A 22,305-nucleotide genomic window follows, 5' to 3' on the forward strand; every position below is an offset into this window, starting at 1 on the left:
ACACAGAGGCGCAGTAGGTAGTGCTGTCGCCTCACAGCACGAAGGTTGCTGGTTCGAGCCTCGGCTGGGTCAGTTGGTGTTTCTGTGTGGAGTTTGCATGTTCTCCCTGCGTTTGCGTGGGTTTCCTCCGGGTGCTCCGGTTTCCCCCACAGTCCAAAGACATGCAGTACAGGTGAACTGGGTAGGCTAAATTGTCCGTAGTGTATGAGTGTGTGTGGATGTTTCCCAGAGATGGGTTGCGGCTGGAAGGGCATCCGCTGCGTAAAACAAATGCTGGATGAGTTGGCGGTTCATTTCGCTGTGGCGACTCCAGATCAATAGAGACTAAGCCGACAAGAAAATGAATGAATGAATAAATGCGCATACTGAATGTTTACAAACAGGTAATTCACCTATAATGGTCCCCACAGTAATTGTTTGCTCTCTAGTGGCATGTTGAACGTGTACCTTAAACAGACATAAATCTATTTGTAACATAATCTTTCAAGCAGCCTACTTTGTGGTGTTTAGTTTTTTTAGCAGAGAATATGCGCATAAAATGTAACATCAATTTTGTACAGTAGGCGGCAGTGCCGAGCAATCCCACGAAACAATAACAAGCAGAAGAATTACCGGATATCCGGGAGTGTTGCATTGTGGGGTTCGTTTCGTTGGTCGCGAACCGAGTGGGTAAAGTAATGAATTAATAGTCTCGGGTGCCTAAAACATTCATCCCCGTGCTTTAGTCTAATAAGCGCAGGATCTGTTCAGTTACCCAGCCGGCTCGAGAATGAATGTTTGGAGTTGAATCATGATTATAAAGGTGCACAGGAAAAGTAGCAGCACTGATGTGTGGATGTGGAGAGTCAGCGTAAACTGATCAAACCGAAAGGTACCGACTCTCATCCTCCTCCCTTCCTTGTGCCAAACACTCACAGTTTTTTCCGACGTCTTCGGATTTTCAAATGTGTTCACGTGTGTGCATTCCCAGCCTTTCGTGATCTGCTCCGAGAAGACCGACCGCACCATCTGAGTCTCCACACAAAGCCGCCGCCGCTACCGCTGTGGGTGTTTTATCATCAACAAAGCCGTTGAGTATCCTCGCCTGGTTTCGATTCTCTTCAGACTCCGAAGCGTCTCGGCAGCTCATCACTCATGGCATCTTCTTCGGGGAACGACGATGATCTGACCATCCCGAGGGCGGCGATCAATAAAATGATCAAAGAAACGCTTCCCAATGTGCGGGTAGCGAACGATGCCAGAGAGCTGGTGGTAAACTGCTGCACGGAGTTCATTCACCTCGTCTCATCAGAGGCCAACGAGATCTGCAATAAATCAGAAAAGAAAACTATATCCCCGGAACATGTTATAAACGGTCAGTATGTCACTTCTGATCAGTGATGCGAGGTCCCAGCAACAAATTGTTCGTTTCTGCACATAACTCATTCAAAGCTTTGTAATAAGGCGATTAGTTTAATTATACTACTTCTGATTGGCTGATGAACATTCTAAGGTGTGCAATTATGTTCAGGGAATTAAACGGCTAAAGCAGTTCCAGGCAGGTCTAGACAGAATTAAAGTTCCATATCATTATGCTGAATAGTTTCACAAGCTACAAGTGTCACAAATCAAATCATGAGTAAGTATGCACAAGAATCTAGTAGTTTAACACAGAAGAGCTGTTTGATGACAAAAACCTAACAAATGTCTTGAATTACATCTGAAGAGATTACGTCTTTCGGTCTGGAAACATAGTACAAGTGGAATAATTGACTGGTTAATTCAATTAGTAGAAAATAATGCACATCTGCTTTGCATTGTGCCTGCATCACCACCTTGGTGCATTATTTTTGAATAATTCAATTGGGCATGGGCGGGTATAAGATTCTGACGGTATGATATCCTTGCATAAAAATTTCACGGTTTCGTGGTATTGTGATTACTGTTCTAAAATATATTCCTTTTAAATGTCTGGGAAAAAATGAAAACTTGTTTCCCTTTTGAACACAATATGTTTTAATTCAAGAAACATGTATAATATTTTGGAACAGTAAACATGTCAGGCTAAATAATTCAAATGAATCATTGACTTCTGCTGTCTTTGTCAAAAACATATTTGTTTTTACAATTTAAAACAGCATCTTTGGATATCTTTTCTGCTGGAGATTCTGTTGTCCTAAAAAAAAAAGTCAATAAAAAAAATCATACCATACCCATACCTTAGGAACGGTATTGCATTTTTTGACGGTTGACTTTTTTAAACCACAGTATACCTTAAAAACGGTTATCGTCCCATGCCTAAATTCAATAGTCTATTGTAAATTATTCCTTGTGCAATAATTGGTCTGAGATTGTCTGAATGAAGTGATCTTGAGCCACTTGAAAATAAATGATGCAGTGGTTTGTGTAGGACTGGGCAATATGGCCAAATTAACATGCTAAAATTGTTCACATCGAGTCAGTATCAATAACTATTACAAGAATGTCTGTTTCTTTAAAGTTTAAGTGCAGATTGTAGCCTCTCTGGGAAAGTTGCAAAACCAGAATAGTAAATTGTTAAACTACTTTTTATTGTCAAAGATGACAGATGTCAATCTAATGAACAAGACCTTTTAGCATGTAAACATAAGTCAAACAGCTGTTTGTGCAAAGGAGCAGTGCAGTTTAGATATGCTAATGTATTCCACTTATTATATAAATTTTTTTTTAACAATTAATTCATTGCTAATAAAACGTATTACGATAATTATGGTTTTATCACCCAGCGCTAGGTTTGTGGTGAGAAAATTCACCCGAAAGGGTATGATGAGTTATGTGCATATAGACAAAGACTACAGAATACACAAGACATGCCACTCCTATGATTTTAATGGGGAAAATGTAACAGTCAACGTGGTGAGTGAAGTCCCGCCTTCTAGTACAAGAGCCAATCAGTGATCACTATAGACTGACACACTATAGACTGTGTGTGCGAAATTCTGTCGTACTGCGCTGCGAAAAGGGGTGGGATTAAACAAGATGATTAGACATTAAAAAAGCGAGCGATTGCTCCATGTTTTAAATTTCTGTCCAGAGAGGTCCTGTTTTGATCCTCGATTGGTCTCACGCAATCAAGTGACGCGATTTCGCAGGTCAGAGTTCACCAAGCTTGAACTTTGCACCGCAGCAACTTGCGAAACTTGACGCATGACCCTGCGTTTCCGGTCTGACACATTCGCATGCGTATGAATGGAAGTCTATGGGAGGAAAAGTCAAGTGTGACCGCAGCTTTACCTGTAGGTTTCAAACAAGACTGAAAGACTTAATTAGTTTGATCAGCTGTGTTTAATTAGGGTTGGAACTAAACTAAACGGCCCTCCAGGAATTGAGTTTGACATCCCTTCACTAGAGACTACTAGGTGTGAGTTGGTTGGAGCTAAACAATGCAGAACTGCGGCCCTCGAGGAATTGAGTTTAAGACCAATGACTTAAAGGGACTTTTGATATAGACTAGTGCAGGGGTTCTCATACTCTCTCCTGGAGGTCCGGTGTCCTGCAGATTTTAGCTCCAACTTACCTCAACAGACCTGAAAGGAAGGATGTTTCTAGAAAGCCTACTAAGAGCTTGATTACCAAGCCCAGGTGTGTCTGATTGGGGTTGGAGCTAAAATCTGCAGGACACTGGACCTTCAGGATCGAAATTGAGAACCATTGGACTAGTGTTTCTTAAATCCGTTCATTGTGCCCACTGATCTGCACATTTCTTATTTCTCTTTTCACTTCAGACCCTTTTTTTAATTCGACAAGTGACCTGCAAAGTGGACTCTAGAGGATATTCTGCCATGTTTTATTTTTGAAGGCAGGATATATGTTTTGTTGAAAGAACATTTCAATGTGTGATATGTAAATTTGCAATATATTTATGCAGGTATATTATGTCACATTTCAATCTAGTAAGAAGACACTGCAGGCAATGCTATTGTGCAATTCTGTGAATGAGCATTCATTGAAGAAAAAGCTTGTAGAGAGTAATGCACACTGTGTGGGGACCTTTCAATCTAAACACCGTTGATGCATGGAGCTTATCTAACGAGCTGGTTATCAAGATCAGGTGTGTTAAATAAGAGCATGCAAAATGTGCAGATTGGTGGGGCATGGGATTGATATGACTGATATGAGCTTATTCTTCAAATTCAACCTAGAAAAAATTGCAACATAGTAAAAGTAGTAATCCGTTTCCCCCAAACAAAGCAAATAGTCCACTAGGCATGGGCCGGTATAAGATTCTGACGGTATGATAACCTTGGATAAAAATATCACGGTTTCACTTTATTGCGATTACTGCTCTAAAATGCATACATTTTTAAATGCTTGGGTAAAAAAAAAAACGTTTTCCCCTTTTAAACACACAATTTTATTTTGAGAAATGTTTAAAATATTTTGGAGCAGTAAACATGTCAGGCTAAGTAATTCAAACAAATCATTGACTTCTGCTGTCTTCAATTGTTTCAAAAACACAGATATCTTCACACTTAAAATGGCATCTTTGGATATCTTTTCTGCTGGAGATGCTGTTCTAAAAAACAAAAAAAACGTAAATAAAAAAGTCTTCCATATACCATAGGAATGGTATAGCAGAAACTATACCATAGTTTTAAAACCTTGACTTTTTCCAAACCGGTGTATACCTTGAAAATGATTATCGTCCCATGCCTATAGTCCACAAGTGTGAATATTGGGTTAAACAAATTTGATAAATACCTGAACAGTGTTTTGTTGGAACATTACAGACTATTTAGGTCAGTTTGTTAAAATTCTGAAGTGAGAAATCAGCATTTAACAAAACAATGTGGATGTTTGCACTACTTTTGAGCATGCCAGTCAAGTAAAGTCATGTTTATTTATGTTGCACTTTATACAGATGATTGCCTTTAAAACTGCATAATGGAAAAAAGTGTCAGTGTTACTGTTAATTATAGTTTTAGATCAAATTCTACTGACAAGCATCACTGTATTGATTGTTTCTACTTTCAGAAATGAACTAGAACAAATTTCCTAGTCAAACTACATGCAGTTTTACATAACTGCCAGGGAAAATGGTGTTGGGAAGGTGTTTATCAGCTAAAGCAAATCTTCTGGGAAATTTGCAATGACAAGCTGCTTTGGCCCCATGAAGCAAATGCCACATAAACTCTGTTTTGACCTGATTTGTTTTTTTATGTCATATCAGTTCATTTTTTATTTATTTGTTTAACTTATAGTATATCAAAGCCTTTAGTTAACATCTCAAATCTGTGACCAACTGTGTCAATGTCCACAATATTCAGTCTAAAATAAGTTATTTTTCACTTATTCTAAACCTATTAGTTTTCTCAACTGAATGCAAAAGGATATTTAAAAAAAAAATTGTCAACCAGTAGTCAGTAGCTTCCATAGTATTTTTTTCTTACTATGTATATCAGTGGCTACTTGTTCCCAAATTAAATAATTTACAATACAGAGAGAGAGAGAGAGTGGGGGGGGGATTAAAACAGCTTTTTTACTGTGAGCAAATGTCTTTTTTATTTTTGTGTGAACTATGTCTTGATGTTCACGTTTATGCAGCATATCAATGGATGTAATTGTTTTCCTGTTATGAATAATATATTTTTGTTTACTGTAGTTACAAATTTCACTTAAATCTGCTACTCTTCTCCTTAAATAACATGATATGTGTACATTCTTCTTTTTTAAGCACTGGAAAGTCTAGGATTTGGGTCATACATCGCAGAAGTAAAAGACGTTCTGCAGGAGTGTAAAACTGTAGCACTTAAAAGAAGAAAGGCCAGCTCTCGACTAGAGAACCTGGGCATTCCCGAGGAAGAGCTTCTCCGCCAACAACAGGAATTATTTGCTAAGGTAAAAATGCATTCAGAAATCTAAATGAAGATTTCGCTCGTAGCTTAGCAGTTGGTGCCTTCTCGTATTTTGTGATTTATTTTTTGATTATGCAAAGAGGTACACAAATTACATTAAATCACCAGTGTTGTCAACTTAGTGACTTTTTAGACCCTCTTAGCGACAAATTTTCAAAAAAGTGACTAGCAACAAATCTAGGGACTGTTTTTGGTGTAACTGAAGATTTTTTTGTAGACTCTCATGTGTCTGTACTGTATCGTTTCTAAAGGCTGATTTATACTTCTGCGTCAAGCGCATGCGTATGCTACGGCGTGGCCTATGCGTGGACGCAAAGCCCTCGCCGTCAGCACCGCTGATGCGCACCTCTCAAAAAATGTAATTACACATCGCAACAACGCGTGGCGCAAGCTCTGTGATTGGTCGGGTTGGTAGCACTGATGAGTGTGGGTGGGACTGAGAGCCGCGCAAGCCCGATGGAGCGATTGTTTACAAATGTGGAGTCCTGTGAAGGAGCTCTGGATGGAAAGTTTTGTTTTGTGTTTACCTTATGGTTAAAGTTGTTGCACGTTCTGCCGGTTCCTGCCTCAAAATGAGCGAGTTTGATCCACTTGTACATTAAGGAAGCGTTCAGAAAAAACAAAACACCAGGGATGAAACTCGACACAAAGGAACATAAACACATCACTGCCAACTAGCGTTTTGGAAGAGTTGTTGCAGAGCAACAGAAACAGCACGCAGAAGTGTAAATGCACAGCTACGCACATTGCATGCGCCGTGGGTCACGCCAATCGCTTGACGCAGAAGTATAAAGGCTGATTTATGCTTCTGCATCAAACGCACATGCATGCTATGGCGCAGCCTACGAGTGGACGCATAGCCCTCGCTGTAGCCGTCGGCGTCACTGACGCGCACCGCTCAAAAAAATTTGACTACATGTCACAACAACGCATAACACAAGCTCTGTGATTGGTCGGATTGGTAGTGCTGATGAGTGTGGGCGGGACCGTGAGCTGCGCGAACCCGATGGAGCGAATGTTTACAAGTGTGGAGTTTAGGGAACGAGCTCCGAATGAAAAATTTAGTTTTGTGTTTACCTCATGACTAAAGTTGTTGCAAGTTCCGCCGGTTCCTGCCTCAAAATGAGCGAGTTTGAGCCACTTGTACATTAGGGAAGCTTCAGAAAAAATAAAACACCAGCGAAGAAACTTGACACAGAGGAACACAAACACATCACTGCCAACTAGCATTTCGGAAGTGTTATTGCAGTGGAACACAGACAGCGCGCAAAAGTATAAATGCACGGCTACGCGTGTTGCATGCACTGTGGGTCATGCCGATCACTCGAAGCAGAAGTATAAACCAGGCTTAATGAGCTGCGGGTGATGCCATTGGCTCGTCCCCTGCCTCAGAGCACTCAAAGGCAGTCCAGCCCTCGTATTGACCTTATTTTTCAACGCGGAAGTGCGCTCGTTTTTGTTATTTGTTTTAGAACTTCCTATTCAGTTGCCCATGGGAGAAATGACTAGGAATAATAAACGGCAGAAAACAGTCAAACTTCTCGCTCTACAAACAGGTGTTTGCATGAATAAACAGACAAAATAGAATAATAAAATAAGAAAATATCAGTTTGCAACATCAAGCAGCATAACGGCCTGTTTTAAACGTCTAAAAAAGAATGGAAGTGAATGAGACCGGAAGTCTCGAGCCAATAAGATTCAAATGGCTGCACCCGCTCGTGCGCGGAGAATAAGGTGAATACAGCAGTCTCTCCCACCTGCAGCCTGAGAGCAGATCACCCCTTTGTGTACCACTGGCAAATGATTTAGCACCGCGGCACGAACGTGAGGTATTTTCCTTGTAATGTTACAATCAAACCGATCTGCGTCTCCATTGTTTTAAATTTAACAATTTAATTTGGCCTTTTATTCTTTTCTTGTTTACAATCAGAGAGATTTTAGTGACCGTTTTGGAACTTGTGTGAGTTTATTATGTCTGGGAAATTACTGCAAATTCATTATACATTATTGATATACTGTATTCAGACAATACATTTAATTAAATTCACATGCATATATAAAGCCTAGTGCAAATATAAATAACCTGTTATTAACCATATTCTCAAATCACTACTTGTTTAAAATGAGTTGAAACAACACAATTCTCTTTTTTCAGACAACTTAATGGTTTTGTGCTTAATCAACTTAAATTAGTAATTAATCAACTTCATCAATTTGTGTTGGGGCAGCTTAAAGAAATTGTGTGGAATCCAGTGTTTTTTACAGTGTAGGCTGCTAAACAAAAACTGCTGGACGTGATGACGTCAGTAATATGCAAATTGATGTATGACATAAACTAGCGACATTTATCGACTTTTTGAGCACAGCTTAGGACCTTTTTATTGAAAATAGTTGGCAACACTGTGAATCACATACAACTGGAATAGACAATTTGTTATCATATTTGTGTAACAATTATCTGCATGGCTCTTGATGAGTGTTGCTGTGTTTCAGGCACGGCAGCAGCAGGCTGAACTGGCACAGCAGGAGTGGTTACAGATGCAGCAGGCCGCCCAGCAGGCACAGTTAGCTGCGGCTTCGGCCAGTTCCACTCAGCAGGCTGGATCTTCCCAAGATGAAGATGAAGAGGACGACATGTGAATCCCAGCAGGCTTTGGCTGAAGCACACGGATAGATTAACAAATATATATATATATTTACAGACATGTACTGTCTCCCACACACAACTCTGCCCTCCGTAAACCTTAGCAGAGAAGGAACTCTGCAGTATTGTCTCCTATATAAACTTTTAAAATCCCAGATCAGCAGTATAAACTGACGGTTTAGAAGAAATCATGGGTGATCTCCTGTGATAAATTTTTGTTTTTATTTTTTTTGCTTCGTTCACGTCAGTTCACTTGTTAGCTAGAATCATTAGCTCTTGAAACTCCAGTTATTTTTTTTTTGTTTGTGATTTAATTAAAGCCAGTTGTCATAAGTTTCACCTTGTATGTGTGTGGGAAGGATGTTTAGTCATGTGATGTGGCTGTGACACGAGGCACGCCATTGGTTATGTACAGGAGCCGGCGTTTTGAATCGCTGCATCCTGTTTTAGGTGACTTGCGTATTTCTCTTATATTTGTCTTTGTAAAATAGCTTGAAGAGACACAATTGGGGAACATTTTTGGTAACTGATTTTTACAGCCGTTCATCCCCGCTTCTGTATTTCTCTTTGTTCTGCTGAGCGAGATCAGAGAACGTGATTTGTAATGTAGGATGTTGCATTTTGGTTCAGTTTTAGTTCAAGTGAGGATTAAGATGATGTAGATAGGCTTTTACCTGCCCTGTGTTCAGAACAGTATTCCAAGGAAAAGATTTACACATGCAGAATAATATCTGTCTCATAGTACCAAAGATAGATCAAACTATGAAAAAAAAATAACAAATCAGTCACCGGATAGGCTTCAGAAATCTGCTCATGGTATTTGTTCTCTATATGACATGAGAGCGTTTAATTGCAGACATCACTGAACTCTCTGTAACTCACACTTTGTACAATGTTTTGATAGCAGATTTTGTTTTGTTTTTTCAGGTGCAATGTGTAAAAGTTGTGAATGTGTGGTTAATTCATATCTTGTGATGACTGGTATGGTGTAGTTGAGAAACGTATTCACATGCCTTTGCAAAAGCTGTATTCTCTAAGCAATAAAGTCAACCCATTTTATAGACAGCCTGTTTTTGTGTTTTTTCTTTGTTATTATAAATTATACACTCTTACAAGTTACAAATAGTAAAAAAAAAAAAAATTAATTAGTACCAGAACGTAATTTTAACACTGGAAATTAAATGCACAAGGAGAAACATGTTGAATTCAAAATACATGCATTACAGGGAGAAATTATTAGGAGCTGGTATTATTTAAGAATGTGTTGCAGAATGTTTTGTATAAGCAGGTTGGTTTGGGGCCAATATGTATGAGATAATGTCATGTAGATAAAAAAGGTGTTTATATATTTATTTAAAAAAATTTGGCATCATACCCTTTTGAATTAATTAATTTATTTCACATACAGCCTGATATTAAATCACATTCCAAATGAGTTGTCTAGCATTTTGAAATGTTTTTGTAGCCTTTCCACAAGTTTGTCCTGTTTTTTTCTTCTTTTGAAAGCATGGTGTAATGTGAGTAAACGTATAGATTTTCACAGGGTATGATGATTTTCTATATGCACTGTACAGGGATGTGCCAAACAAATTTATAACAAGGGAAAAGTCCATTTATTAAAAAAAAAAATTCAAAAAGTGAAACTTGTGATTTATTAGTTCACTACATGTAATGTGAAATATTTAAAGCCTTCATTTGTTTCAATTTGAATGATTATGGATTAAAGATGAAGAAAACTCAAATCCAGTATTTCATTAAATTAGAATATTTCATGTGATCAATAAAAAAGAGGCTTAAATGTGTTGGCCTTCTTAAAAGTCTTTTAATGTACTGTTTTTTTTGTGTGTCCTTAGTACATGGTTAGGCCTCAGTTGAGGTGTCATGATAGTTGCTTTGATATCGGCCCTCAACTTGTCTGCAATTCGGGGTTTCTGTTCCCTCATCTTTCTCTTGACAATAACCCATAGGTTTTGGGGTTTAAGTCAGATGAGTTTCCTGGCCAATTAGGAACACAGATACCATGGCCCTTAAACCAGGTACTGGTAGCTTTGGCACTGTGTGCAGGTTCCAAGTCCTGCTGGAAAATAAAATCATCATCTTCAAAAAGCTTGTCGGCAGCAGGAAGTATAACGTGCTCTAAAACGTCCTGGTATAGAGCTGCATTGACTGTGGACTTGATAAAAGACAATGGACCCACACCAGCATACGACATGACTCTCCAAACCACCACTGACTATGGAAATTTCACACTGGACTTTAAGCAGCTTGACATATGTGTCTCTCCGCTCCTCCTCCAGACTCTCTCCAGATCTTGATTTCCAAATGAAATACAAAAATTACATTCATCTGAAAAGAGGACTTAGGACCACTGCGCAACAGACCTGTACTTTTTCTCTTTAGCCCAGCACAGACACGTCTAATGTTTTTTGGTTCAGGAGTGGCTTGAAATGGAGTTCTACAGCTGTAGCCCATGTCATGCAGACGTCTGTATGTGGTGGTTCTCTGCCACTAGCCCTTGCTTGACAATCCTCTCAAGGCTGCGGTCATACTTGTGCACCTTTTCCAGCCACATTTTCCCCTTCCCTTCCTCTTAACACTCTATTAATGTATTTAGATACTGCACTCTGAGGACATCCAGCTTCTTTTGCAATTGTCTTTTGAGACCTTTCCTCCTTACATTATATTATGGAGGGTGCTAATGACAGTCTTTTGCACAACTGTCAGGCCAGAAGTTTTCCTCATGATTCTATAGCCTACTAAGCCTGACTGAGTCAATTTCAAGGCTTTGCATTATTTAGCAGACTAGATTGAGACACAGGGAGCATACAATGTTTAACTTTGTCATGATATTTTAATTTGGTTAAATACTGGATTTTAGTTTTTTTCATCTTAAATCCATAATCATTCAAATTGAAACAAATGAAGGCTTGAAATATTTCACTTTGTGTGTAGTGAACTAATATAACATACAAGTTTCACTTTTTGAAACAAATTATTGAAATAAATGAACTTTCCCTCGATGTTCAATTTTTTGGAACATGACTGACTATCAATAACACATTTTTTAATTAGTAAATTCAATCATGGATGGTTTGTTTGACTAGAAACGCGACAGTATAAAAAGCTATGAGGGTTGTTTTATTGTGTGATGAGCAACAAACATTTTATTCCTGCCAACACATTAATTTAACTGTCGCAAGAACAAAACTAAAGCAGAAAATTGTAATCCTTTTATACTGACTCGTCTATGAACTGGGTGGTGTTCGTAGCATGGTGCGTCTCACCGACAGACGGCGCTCTTTTAAACGTAATTGAGACAACGAGCGTCCTACTATTGCGTAGGCCTGCCACATTAATATTAATCACGCCAAGGTGACGTTCTATCAGTGATTTGCTAAATAATTTCCCCTTGAACCAAATCGTGTTACGTAAACAGACGCTACCGGAAGGTTACCAGGCAACATTAGTAATATTCAATAAATATTCATAATCACTGCCTCTGCCATAGTACATTTCGTACTTTTTCGATGTGGACGCGTAACGTTAGAGAGAAACTGTTGCGCTCCGGCGATCCCACCATTCTGCTATATTTTACGCGTAACGTTACAGAAGTAAAAGGTCGGTTTGTGAGTTCGACTGTTCAAAATAACAAAGGTAACGTTAGTTTTGCAGAACATTCCTGCAAGAATAAAATAGTTCATGAGGTGACAGTTGTTACAAGGAGAACTTGTGAAGAATTACCATCGATAGATCGGTTGATGTTGACAGCAGCACGGGTGCTCTTCTTTTGCCATTTACTTCTCCCCCCTACTGAACTGAGATACGGTAAGTGTCAAAATGACCGCATGTTTAGTGTGCTTATTTATGTTCTGCATCACTCTCTCATGAAGTGTTATTTTGTTCAGAGGAAATAATCCTGTACATGTTTATAAACACGGTTGCACGCTTGATTTGTGTGCGATAGTAGGCAATATATTGGTCTGGATGTAACATTAGAAGTTTGATAGTTGTTGTAACCAGCTATATTGAACTATTGAACAAATGAGAAAGTGATTACAATTGCAGCTAATGAATATGATATTCGAAGCATCATGTTTTGCAAACTTTAATTTGATAATTGCGAAAGAAATTTTGCCAGTTTAAGTATCTTAGACCTGAGACCTGAATGTATGGTGAGGCATTGATCATCGTTGTTCTGCATATAACAAATCAAATTGAGACAAATCACAGGAAATTCAAGAACATGTCATCCAGAAGAAAGCCAGAACAGACTCGATCATGACAGACATGAACCAGATCTGTAAACTTGTACAAGACTTTGTACATTGATCTGTTAAACGCAGGCAATTCATTTCAGGTTAGACACAAGCTTATCTGGATATTCTCATAACAAGAATTAAAATAAATAAATAAAAATAATTAAAAAGTAACATTTGTGTTTATTTTTAACAAAAAATACACAAGGTATTGTATTTATATAGTTTTGTAACATAGATTCCATGGTTGTTTCTTGGCAGCTATAATTATCAGCTTCAGCTCTAAACTCTTTATAGAAGCTTTTCATGTTTAAGTAATTTAAAGCTCATACAGATCAAATACAGATATAGTTCCACTGCACTATACACTAAAGTGTAATTCATTATGACCTTTTCTTAAATTAACAAACACCCTGCAGCTTTCTCATGAAGCCCTGGAAACTCTTCATTATTAGACAGTGCTGTCTAGTTGCAAAAAATGCTAGCAACATGTTAAATGTTAAAAAATGCTATCAGCATACTAAATAGTGTTTGCAACGTGATAAAAGACGCCGACAGCATTCAAACAATGGAAAAAACACATTTAATGTTAGTGAACATGTTAATTGACGCTAACACTTGTTAAGACTTGGTAGCACTGCCTAAAAATGTGGTCATGTGATTTTTTTATTGATCTTTGATTTGAAATCTATTTATTGGGGATTGAGATGATGCTTCTTATACTATAATAACAGTCAGGTGGGGTCAGAAATGATATAATGTAGTCTGTGTGAGATTCTTTTGTTTTTATGTCTTCGTCTGACTGACTGATAATGAAACATTCAACCTTGAAGCTTAGACAATTGTTTCATACTTTCGGGGACATTTTTTTCTCCATGTCAACATCAACGTTTGTCATCTAACTTTATGATAAATAGTTACACTATGGAATTGCTAACATCTTCTGCATATCTAGTGTCATCCCTGTGCTTTTTTCCCAGAACTATCTGCCTGGTGCAACTCTTTCTGAAGTGAACTTTAAGGGCCGAATTTTTACTTCTTGACCTTCCCAGGGAAAGCTCTCAAAGTTTAGTGAGTGTTAATTGGAACCTGTTCCCTTAAAATCCTATTTCCCACATATATAATTTATCATTCTTTTATCAATATATGATTTGAAAATTATGACAATAATGACTTTTTTTTAAATTAAAATCCTGTATACAGTACCACCTACATAATGTGACACATTTTGCCACTGGTCTTTGATATGTAAGTAGCTGGTATCCTCCTCATTAAGCAGACTTGCATGGCTGATCACGGAATTTAGACTGTAGAGTTATTGCTTTTTCCGTAGATTGAGGGGTGTATTACGGCTGGTTTGTTTCATTGTTTTCTGTTGTAGACCTTGAAAGGTTAAATATATTAAACTTCAAGTTTAATGTGCAGTGCTAACTATAAGTATTCCACTTTGAGGTTGACTTCCCAAATAATGTAAACATGTTGACGCTTGGCACTTTTTTGTTTTTTGGTTAAAGAGGTATGACTTCAACCAATAGTGTGAGTTTGAAGAAAAACTACCCTTTTTACACAACTTTACACAACTTACACAAACAACTTGTAAACTTTACACAAACACTGTCAGATAAGGGAGGCATACATGACAATCATGGATTTAATTAACACATGAAGAGACACTATGAGTTTGTTAGCACATAGCCCAAGTGGAAAAAAGATGGTCAAATGTAGGAAATTGTGGTTCATGGCTGTGATGCAATTAATTTTATTAGCTATTGCTAATAGAAAAGACAAAGCCCTTTCATACAGTTTGTAGCATGTAAACACAACTGAATTCAGTAGGACAGAACGTCAACACAAGATTCCATTGCAATTCCATGGGTTAGCTACATTCAAAACTAGAAAATATGAATTGTTTTTTACATGACAAGAAGGACTTTACTCACCCAAATGAGTACAAGGAAGAATTTGAAAAAAAAATCTAAATCATAAGAAATTGTAACTCATCTTCCTCATAATAAGTCGACAAAAAAAAGAGTAGGGAGGCAGTATCTGCAGTTGTCTTTAAACTATATGTTTTTAGTAATTTGAGAACACTAGCTGAAGTTTGTGTAATAGACCTGGCTTTAGAACAAATACAAAAGACAGCACCAAAAAGCTTTAAAGGTGCAGTATGTAAGTTTGACACCCAGTGGTTGAACTAGGTATTGCATGCCTGGTTCGAAACACATGCAAGCACAGGTTGCCAGATTGATGACCTCAACAACAGTGTGCCTGACTGTCGAGCCTAAAGCCTGATTTAAGGCTGATTTAAACTGTATTCTAAATAAAAAGCAACGGCACGTGATAAAAGAACTATTTTTCATATTAAAAGGAGTTTTTGTCATAACCAACACCTGAAATTTATATTTTAGAAACTGCTAATATTTCTTAGAGCTGAACAATAGAAGATACTGACAATAATCACCTCGGGTACACCTCATGTGCTTTATTCAGTGTTAAATACCAATAATGTGAGTTTGAATGCCATTTTACTTGACATTTATTGCCATACTACTGAAAGCAGTAGCAGTTAGTTGACCTCAGATCTTGAAAATAAAATAAATGATCTGAAATTGAACTTTAGAACTGCGACTCAGTGCTAGCCAACACATATCAGTGATTCAGCTTGTACATTTAATAATGTTAAAGAGGTGTGTATTAACTAGATTACAAACCTTACAATTTTGCTGGAGTGCAGTAAGTGCACTATTCTGTGCTTCTGAATGGCTGTGTTTAAATTTCTGTTTTGTTTTGTTTGGTGCAAACAGCCAAATTGCTTATCACTGCAAACTTCGTCACGTAATGTTACCTGCTCATCTAATGTTTACATTCGTAATGTTTATATTATTTGCAAATTTTCTCATGTGGAACTCTGAATCTGCATCTCATTTTGGATTGTTCTACTGTCCACTGGAGGTCAGATTTTGCTCATAACCTCTTTGAGAGCCTTCCAGATTGAATGAAAGAAAGACGCTGTTTTCCAAATAGAGTCTGAATGCAGCCTTTATGATGCAAGCTGGGATTGCATCACTCAGCAATGCAATGTCAGACACAATGCACTCAATGGACAGAGTGATGTCACGTTGAGGGGTAGGGTTGGGGGTGGGGTTAGGTGAGCCCATTATGAAGCATTGGATGCAGCTCAGATAGCAGAAGCAGAATATCTGACTTTGCATTGTTTTTCAGAAAACGTACATTTTCAACTTACAACTAACATTTTCCACCTGGGGATACTCATCCCGAGGCCCTCAGACTATGCAGCACCGCTTATTCCATCCAAGACCAGCGATGAGATGATCCCAAGGTTTCCATATCCTGGACCAGGCCGGATCCTGAGCAGCCCCTGTGGTGGTCATGGAGGAGTGGAGAGCATGAGACTGATTCCTGGGATGCTCCAGGGACAGACGAGTCTTCGCTGAGGTCCAGCTTCCAGCCTCTGGTGCCTTGACTGCAGCTATACACAAGACGTTTGGCCAGTGGAGAAATGGTCGAGCCCAACTGAACCTGGTTTCTCTCAAGGATTTTAATTCTTTACTTTCGCCAATTGGTGAAGTTTTTTTTCCTCGCTGCTGTCGCCACTGGCTTGCATGGTTCGGGATCTGTAGAGTTGCGCATCGATGGATTTGCTCTTCAGTGTTTGGACTCTCAGTAGTGAATATTAAACCACACTGAACTGAGCTAAACTGAACTGAACTTAAACACTGAAAACTGAACTGACAGGGATTCAATTTACTATGATCTTTCATGTGAAGCTGCTTTGACACAATCTACATTGTAAAAGCGCTATACAAATAATGGTGAATTGAATTGAACATACAGCACCTTTAATTTACAAAGACACCAAACAGAGAATAACCAGTTCAACATCATTTTTTGCTGTATTCCAGGTCATATGGCACTTTCTGGTAATGAACTGGCAGATGAGGCTGCAAAATCAGTTATTAGCTTAGGACTACCGCATCTCAGTCACAAGACCACTAAAGCTTTGTGTAAAACAGCTCTCCAGTTTAGTGTAAATGTCTTGTTGATCTAAAGTAGTTTAAAGCCTGATAAAACAGCCCTGATATTCTCAACAACACTAATGTGGAAAACAGCAACAACATTAAGCCACCTCAATACAGTTAGACACCTGTCCAGTCCACAAATTTGCAATATTTACCATGGATTTACTGTATCACTAAAGCCCAATTTATACTTTTTTGGTTGAATGAACATTGTAGTTTGTGGCATGGCACATACTGTAGGTGATGGCATAGCAAGCATTTAATCTGCTGTTCTGTCTACATTGCTCTGCAGTAAATTTTCTGAAACACTACTTGGCGGTGGGGGTTATTTAAAGGGGTGCTCCAGAGTGTAATTTTATGGTTTTGTTTTGTTTATGGGGTGCAAAGCAATGTGTGCTCATGCTTCATTTGTAAAAAAAATCATGTTATTTTTTCATACATCTTACTTTAATTATATACAGCATTTCTGCTAACATGAAAATGACTATCATGTTTCGTAGTTCCTCCGAAAGTCCGCCCTCAAGAGGCTCTGATTGGTCAGCTAACATAATGTGCTGTGATTCATGGATTGGCTCCACGTCACCAGGAAGTGCCACGTCTCTACTAGCACACTCTTTGCCTCTGCTGTGTAAATACTGTCAGTCAGAATAGCTGTTAGTCATAGCAGTTTAATATTTGGCCAACTTTGTAATAACATTGCATTGAACTTATTACATTGAGCGGATTACATTTATAGATGTTGTTTATGTTCACACAGGTACATTACACATGAACAAAATTTTTAAAAGAATGATATCGTAGTGGACCACCTCTTTCATGGATAGAAATAAATTATAAATTTTATTGAAAAAACATGCTTCAAATTAAACAGAATTTCAAAAGTGAGACCTCTCTCCTATTTTTTTTCTTTAACTTTTCTTTGTTCTTTGATTTTACCCCAGATTAAACATAGACCTTGCGAGTTGTCGATTTATAAAAAATAGATACAAAGTGTATGAATTGCTTACCAGACCATTTCTGCACAGGACAGTAGCATTTAGACTTTGAGTGTGTTTACATGCACGTTCCGTTAACTGATTATGTGTGTTTGTGTGTGTGTGGACTATCCTGTTGCAAAGTGCGGCGAAATGTCCTACATAACGGTAATAGTTCGCTTAAGGTGTTTACATGTCTGTACTGCACTTCAAGAATGCGACTAAAATCGGCATACTCCACATGTCTTAATTTGATTTCTCTTTAGTTCGATTATGACCTTAATTGATTAAATTAATAAAAAAAAATCGCTGTTGACATGGTAGACTCTTAATGAGAGTATTGTCTTAATCGCATTAAAATTGAATTATTGGTGTCCATGTAAACGTACTCACCGAAGAAGAAAAAAGTAAATGCTTCCAATCTACTCATATCATTTCCAACTGACAAAACAAAATGGTATTTCTCATCTAAATTTGATTTCTTTGGGTTTGACTGTAATTCTTTAAAAATGTGAAATGTACCAGAATAAATGATGAAATTATTTAAGGTGAATGTATTTTAAACATATTTACTCAAAAAAGATGAGATTTTAAAAGATAAATGCTTAGCTATGCTGATATTATTAGTGTCACTGTGTTACCAATGTGTTGCATTTAAAATGCTAATGTGTGCTAGCTAGCTAATAGGCCTGTCACAATCAATATATTGACTTCTCGCACAAAACATGGACATGACCTCAATCCTTTTTGCTGCATCAGATTTCTCGTCAATGTTTTTGAGCTACTGACATTTGGCCGATGCCGCTACTGAGAAATCTGAAAACCTTAGAAACTCCTGTAAACAATGTTTTCTATTTAACCACATATTGCCCATTTTCCTCTGCTTGACTGAAAACATGTTGTTTGTGACGGTTCACTTCTGCACATTAAGTGAGGTTGTTTTCTTAAAACAAATTCTAATTCTACTGAAGGTCACATTAATTGTACACCACACACATTTTTAAGTAGGCTTGGGGTTGAATATTTTCAGCCCACTAACCAAACTAACCAATTCTGACGTCAGATGGATTTTGGTCTATGCCTCAAACTCGAGTGATGATCACTTGAAGACATTATTAATGTGAGCCGAAGTCTGTAATTTTATGACCACCCCAGCTGTATCCATTATGTGACTGAATTAAAGAATAGAATTAATTTATGATTTTGCCCTGTAGAGAAACTCAGCAAACCTCATGTGATCTGGCCCACACTAAGACTCTGTTGAGCTGTTCTGGCATCAGTGTGATCTGGCTCAGGGGACTAAAGGTAAAACTCATTAGTCTAACCATTAGAGAGTACATTACCTCACTCATTGACTCATTTCATTAATCTCCCAGAAGATTTTACTGAAGCACTGGTGATTGCACCATGCAAGACACTTACGGTAGAAGTAACACCTCTTAACAGCTTAAATTGCAGCTAGACTTCAAAGCATTATCTAAAAGCAGCTTTCCTGTCTTGCCCAAGCGGCAACCTCCCGCTTTCCTTCGGGAAGCAAATACGGAAGTAACTGAAACTGCAATTCATCGAAATTCCACTAGTCCTGGCTCCATCGTCCATACAGAACAAATTTATATTGAGCCCACTGTCAAAATGGCTAACTTTACAGCAAAAAACAAGGTGTTTACAGCCTGGTACAAAGAACAATTTTGGTTCATATATTACCTTTCATGACAACTGTGAGGGTGGTGAATTTTTTTTATAACTTATCCGTTTCCTTTATATTAGGTTTTATTAAGTTTGCATAATTAAGGGTGTGGCCACTTGAGTGACAGCTAGGTCTCGTTGGTTGCCATGAACAAAATGGCGATGGTTGATCACACCTTATGGTAGCTTCTTTTGGGTTCTTCATAAACCTATGGGTGACGTCACGGATACTACGTCCATATCTTTTTACAGTCTATGCTCTTTTTCATAGCAGTTTTTAATCTGAGATGTGAAAAAAACTCTGCTTAAACGGGGAGGGTTTCATGATATTGTTTTGTTTAATTGAAATTCTATTAAAGCCAAAGAATCTGTTTTTTTACCAGTACACATTTTAAGTGGTTTCGTAACATGTTTGTGTTGGCCACGCAGTATGTTTGCATTATTTAATTATTTAGGGCCAATTTATAATTCTGAGTGCAGGTCAGGCTTAGCCTTTACATAGTCGCATACTGTTTAACATACCCTGATGCGAATGTCCCTAGCAATGTATCTACACACCATAAAGCTGCGGTCACACTGGGCTTTTCCTCCCATAGACTTCCATTCATACACACGCGAATGCGTCAGACCGGAAACGCAAGGTCATGCGTCAAGTTTCGCATGCCGCTGTGGTGCAAAGTTCAAGCTTGGTGAACTCTGACCTGCGAAATCGCATCACTTGACTGCGTGAAACCAATCGAGGATCAAAACATGACCTCTCTGGACAGAAATTTAAAGCATGGAGCGGTCGCTCGCTTTTTTTAATGTCTAATCATCTTGTTTAATCCCACCCCTTTTCGCAGCGCCGCGCGACAGAATTTCGCACACACAAAGCCCGGTGTGACCGCAGCTTTAATCTGTTGAACGTGCCAGTTCCCATCTCCCTCTTCTCTGTATGAACATGAATTTTAACTACTGTTGCAGTAATTTAGCACATCATTTACAAGTATATATCACTGCATCCCAGAGATCTCTAAAGTTAGTTTCCACTGTAAGGATGAACAATTCTGCACATCAATATATCGGAATTTTTGCCAACAATACTGTTCTTTTTTTTTCATTACTGTAAGGCGTAGGTTTAGGGTTGTGGGTATACATTAGGTTACTGTAAGGAGTAGGTTTAGGGTTTGCATTGGTGTAGTCCTTAATAAAACAGTTGGACTCTGCGTTATGTACAAGACATTAAATAAATCAATCAAATTCTTCAGGAGGTTTGAACAGCCCACTTGGAGTTCAAGTCCCACCTATTTGGAGCTGACCTGCCCATTTGGAGCCTGTTCCTACCTCCGTTTATAACTTTACTCAAAACACAAACATAGAAACATGGATAACTCACCAACAACTTGATGCTCACCAACAACGTAAATGCTACTTCAGAACAACACAGACAAAATGCAGAAGTATAAATGCTCATGATGGTATTGACTACCTGCATAGGATACAATATGGATTGTTGTGCTCGATGCAGGTGTGTACATTTTGCATTACTTATTTGATTAGTTAAAAATAGGGTGTGGTATCATAATTGTGTGCTTGATTTTAGATCTGCTCATGATCAATACAGCGGAGGCCCAAGCCCAAAATCCAAACAATGAAATCAACCATTTTGGGACATTTTTGTAACCCTTTTCTAAAGTGGAAGTGGAGATTCTTCATCCATTTGCTTTTTATTTTTATTTTTTACAGTCTGTGCTTTATGCTGTTTAACAGATGAAGTGGTGCTAGCATGCCATTCTATCTCTGGAAATTTGTTCATAATATAAGCTAGTGTTGTGTATTAGCATGAGTCTGAGAATAACCTCAGCTCTCACAATTCTCAGTCCCTAAAGCTTTATCTTCTGTCATGGTTGTGTTTTGACAATGAGATTACACAAATGACAGACATATAGGGTGAATATGAGTCCCAAATGAATCTGAAAGGATTTTAAACTTAAAAAAAAAATCGTGTTAGTGATTTATACTCTCATTAAATCAGAAGTGAGACAGAATATTTGGACTTTGCCTCTACTTTATGACTTCTTGTTTTATTAAACCATTTCATCTGGAGTACTTTCTGTCCCCCTTTCTGCTTGGTTGCCTAGTGATCTATAAACCCAGAATTGGCTACAGGCCCTATCTAAAATTTCTCTGTAGAGCTGCACTTTCAGTTTTATGTTGTTGTTGTCGTAGTTGTAGTACTACAATTAGTCATTTATTTCCAGCATTCAGACTTGACCATTACAAGCTTCTTGTGTCTCTGTGTGCAGATCTCGACTTTGAAAGGTTTAAAAGTTTTCTGCAAAGCATACCTTTTTGCAAATAATTTTACAAGTTACAGCAGGTTCTGCAGGAAAATCTTGCAAACATTTATTTAATATAGACCAGAGGTTAAAATAATACATTTACCCAAACATCATATCAGTAATTTTAAGTTCTTTCCAATTTAAACATGCAAAAAGATGCGAAAGAGAACTAAATACTCTCACACTATTCTGTCTGCATGAACAGCCACTTCTCAAACACTGTGCAAGGACAGAACTGAATTGTTTTACAATGCTTAATGTGCTTAAATGGTCAGATACACTCAAATGTTACCATCCCCATTTTGGTGGAAGTCCACTGAAAAAATGTAATCTAAATTTGAGAAAGGATTGGTGGTTCATTGCGCTGTGAAAGGAATAAAAAAGAAAAGAAAATACTCACTCCTTACTTAACTTTTCTAGGTTTAATTGTAATGGCTATTTTGTATTTACTCTGTATTTAATAATGCAGAGAAGGCTATGCTTTTTCTCTACCTGAATGCTACTGATATAC

General features: G+C 38.0%; 2 protein-coding genes across 3 annotated transcripts in view; both read left to right on the plus strand.

Annotated features, from left to right (window-relative positions):
• Positions 1-618: 618 nt before the first annotated feature.
• On the plus strand, positions 619-9,578 carry dr1 (down-regulator of transcription 1). Its single transcript, XM_056459815.1, has 4 exons — positions 619-871; positions 971-1,354; positions 5,693-5,856; positions 8,367-9,578. The coding sequence occupies exons 2-4, from the start codon at positions 1,135-1,137 to the stop codon at positions 8,511-8,513; spliced, it is 531 nt and encodes a 176-aa protein (XP_056315790.1). The 5' UTR covers positions 619-871; positions 971-1,134; the 3' UTR covers positions 8,514-9,578.
• A 2,517-nt stretch (positions 9,579-12,095) lies between these two features.
• The window catches only part of gng12b (guanine nucleotide binding protein (G protein), gamma 12b), a 111,310-nt gene continuing 101,100 nt past the window's right edge, over positions 12,096-22,305 (plus strand). Inside the window, exons 1-2 of one of the 2 annotated variants that reach the window (XM_056459817.1) lie at positions 12,096-12,342; positions 13,754-13,844. The gene's annotated coding sequence lies outside the window, so the exon portion shown is untranslated. The remainder of the gene's footprint in view (positions 12,343-13,753; positions 13,845-22,305) is intronic. The other variant, XM_056459816.1, reaches the window with a different exon arrangement.

Source organism: Danio aesculapii, chromosome 6 (assembly GCF_903798145.1).
Source record: "Danio aesculapii chromosome 6, fDanAes4.1, whole genome shotgun sequence".
Lineage (NCBI taxonomy): Eukaryota > Metazoa > Chordata > Actinopteri > Cypriniformes > Danionidae > Danio > Danio aesculapii.

What these genes read in the sequence shown, in the direction of transcription:
- dr1 (XM_056459815.1), top strand. Translation starts at nt 1,135, where the DNA reads ATGGCATCTTCTTCGGGGAACGACGATGATCTGACCATCCCGAGGGCG. An exon ending in CCCGGAACATGTTATAAACG is followed by an intron (nt 1,355 to 5,692) that starts GTCAGTATGTCA and finishes TTCTTTTTTAAG; the next exon opens with CACTGGAAAGTCTAGGATTT. An exon ending in AACAGGAATTATTTGCTAAG is followed by an intron (nt 5,857 to 8,366) that starts GTAAAAATGCAT and finishes GCTGTGTTTCAG; the next exon opens with GCACGGCAGCAGCAGGCTGA.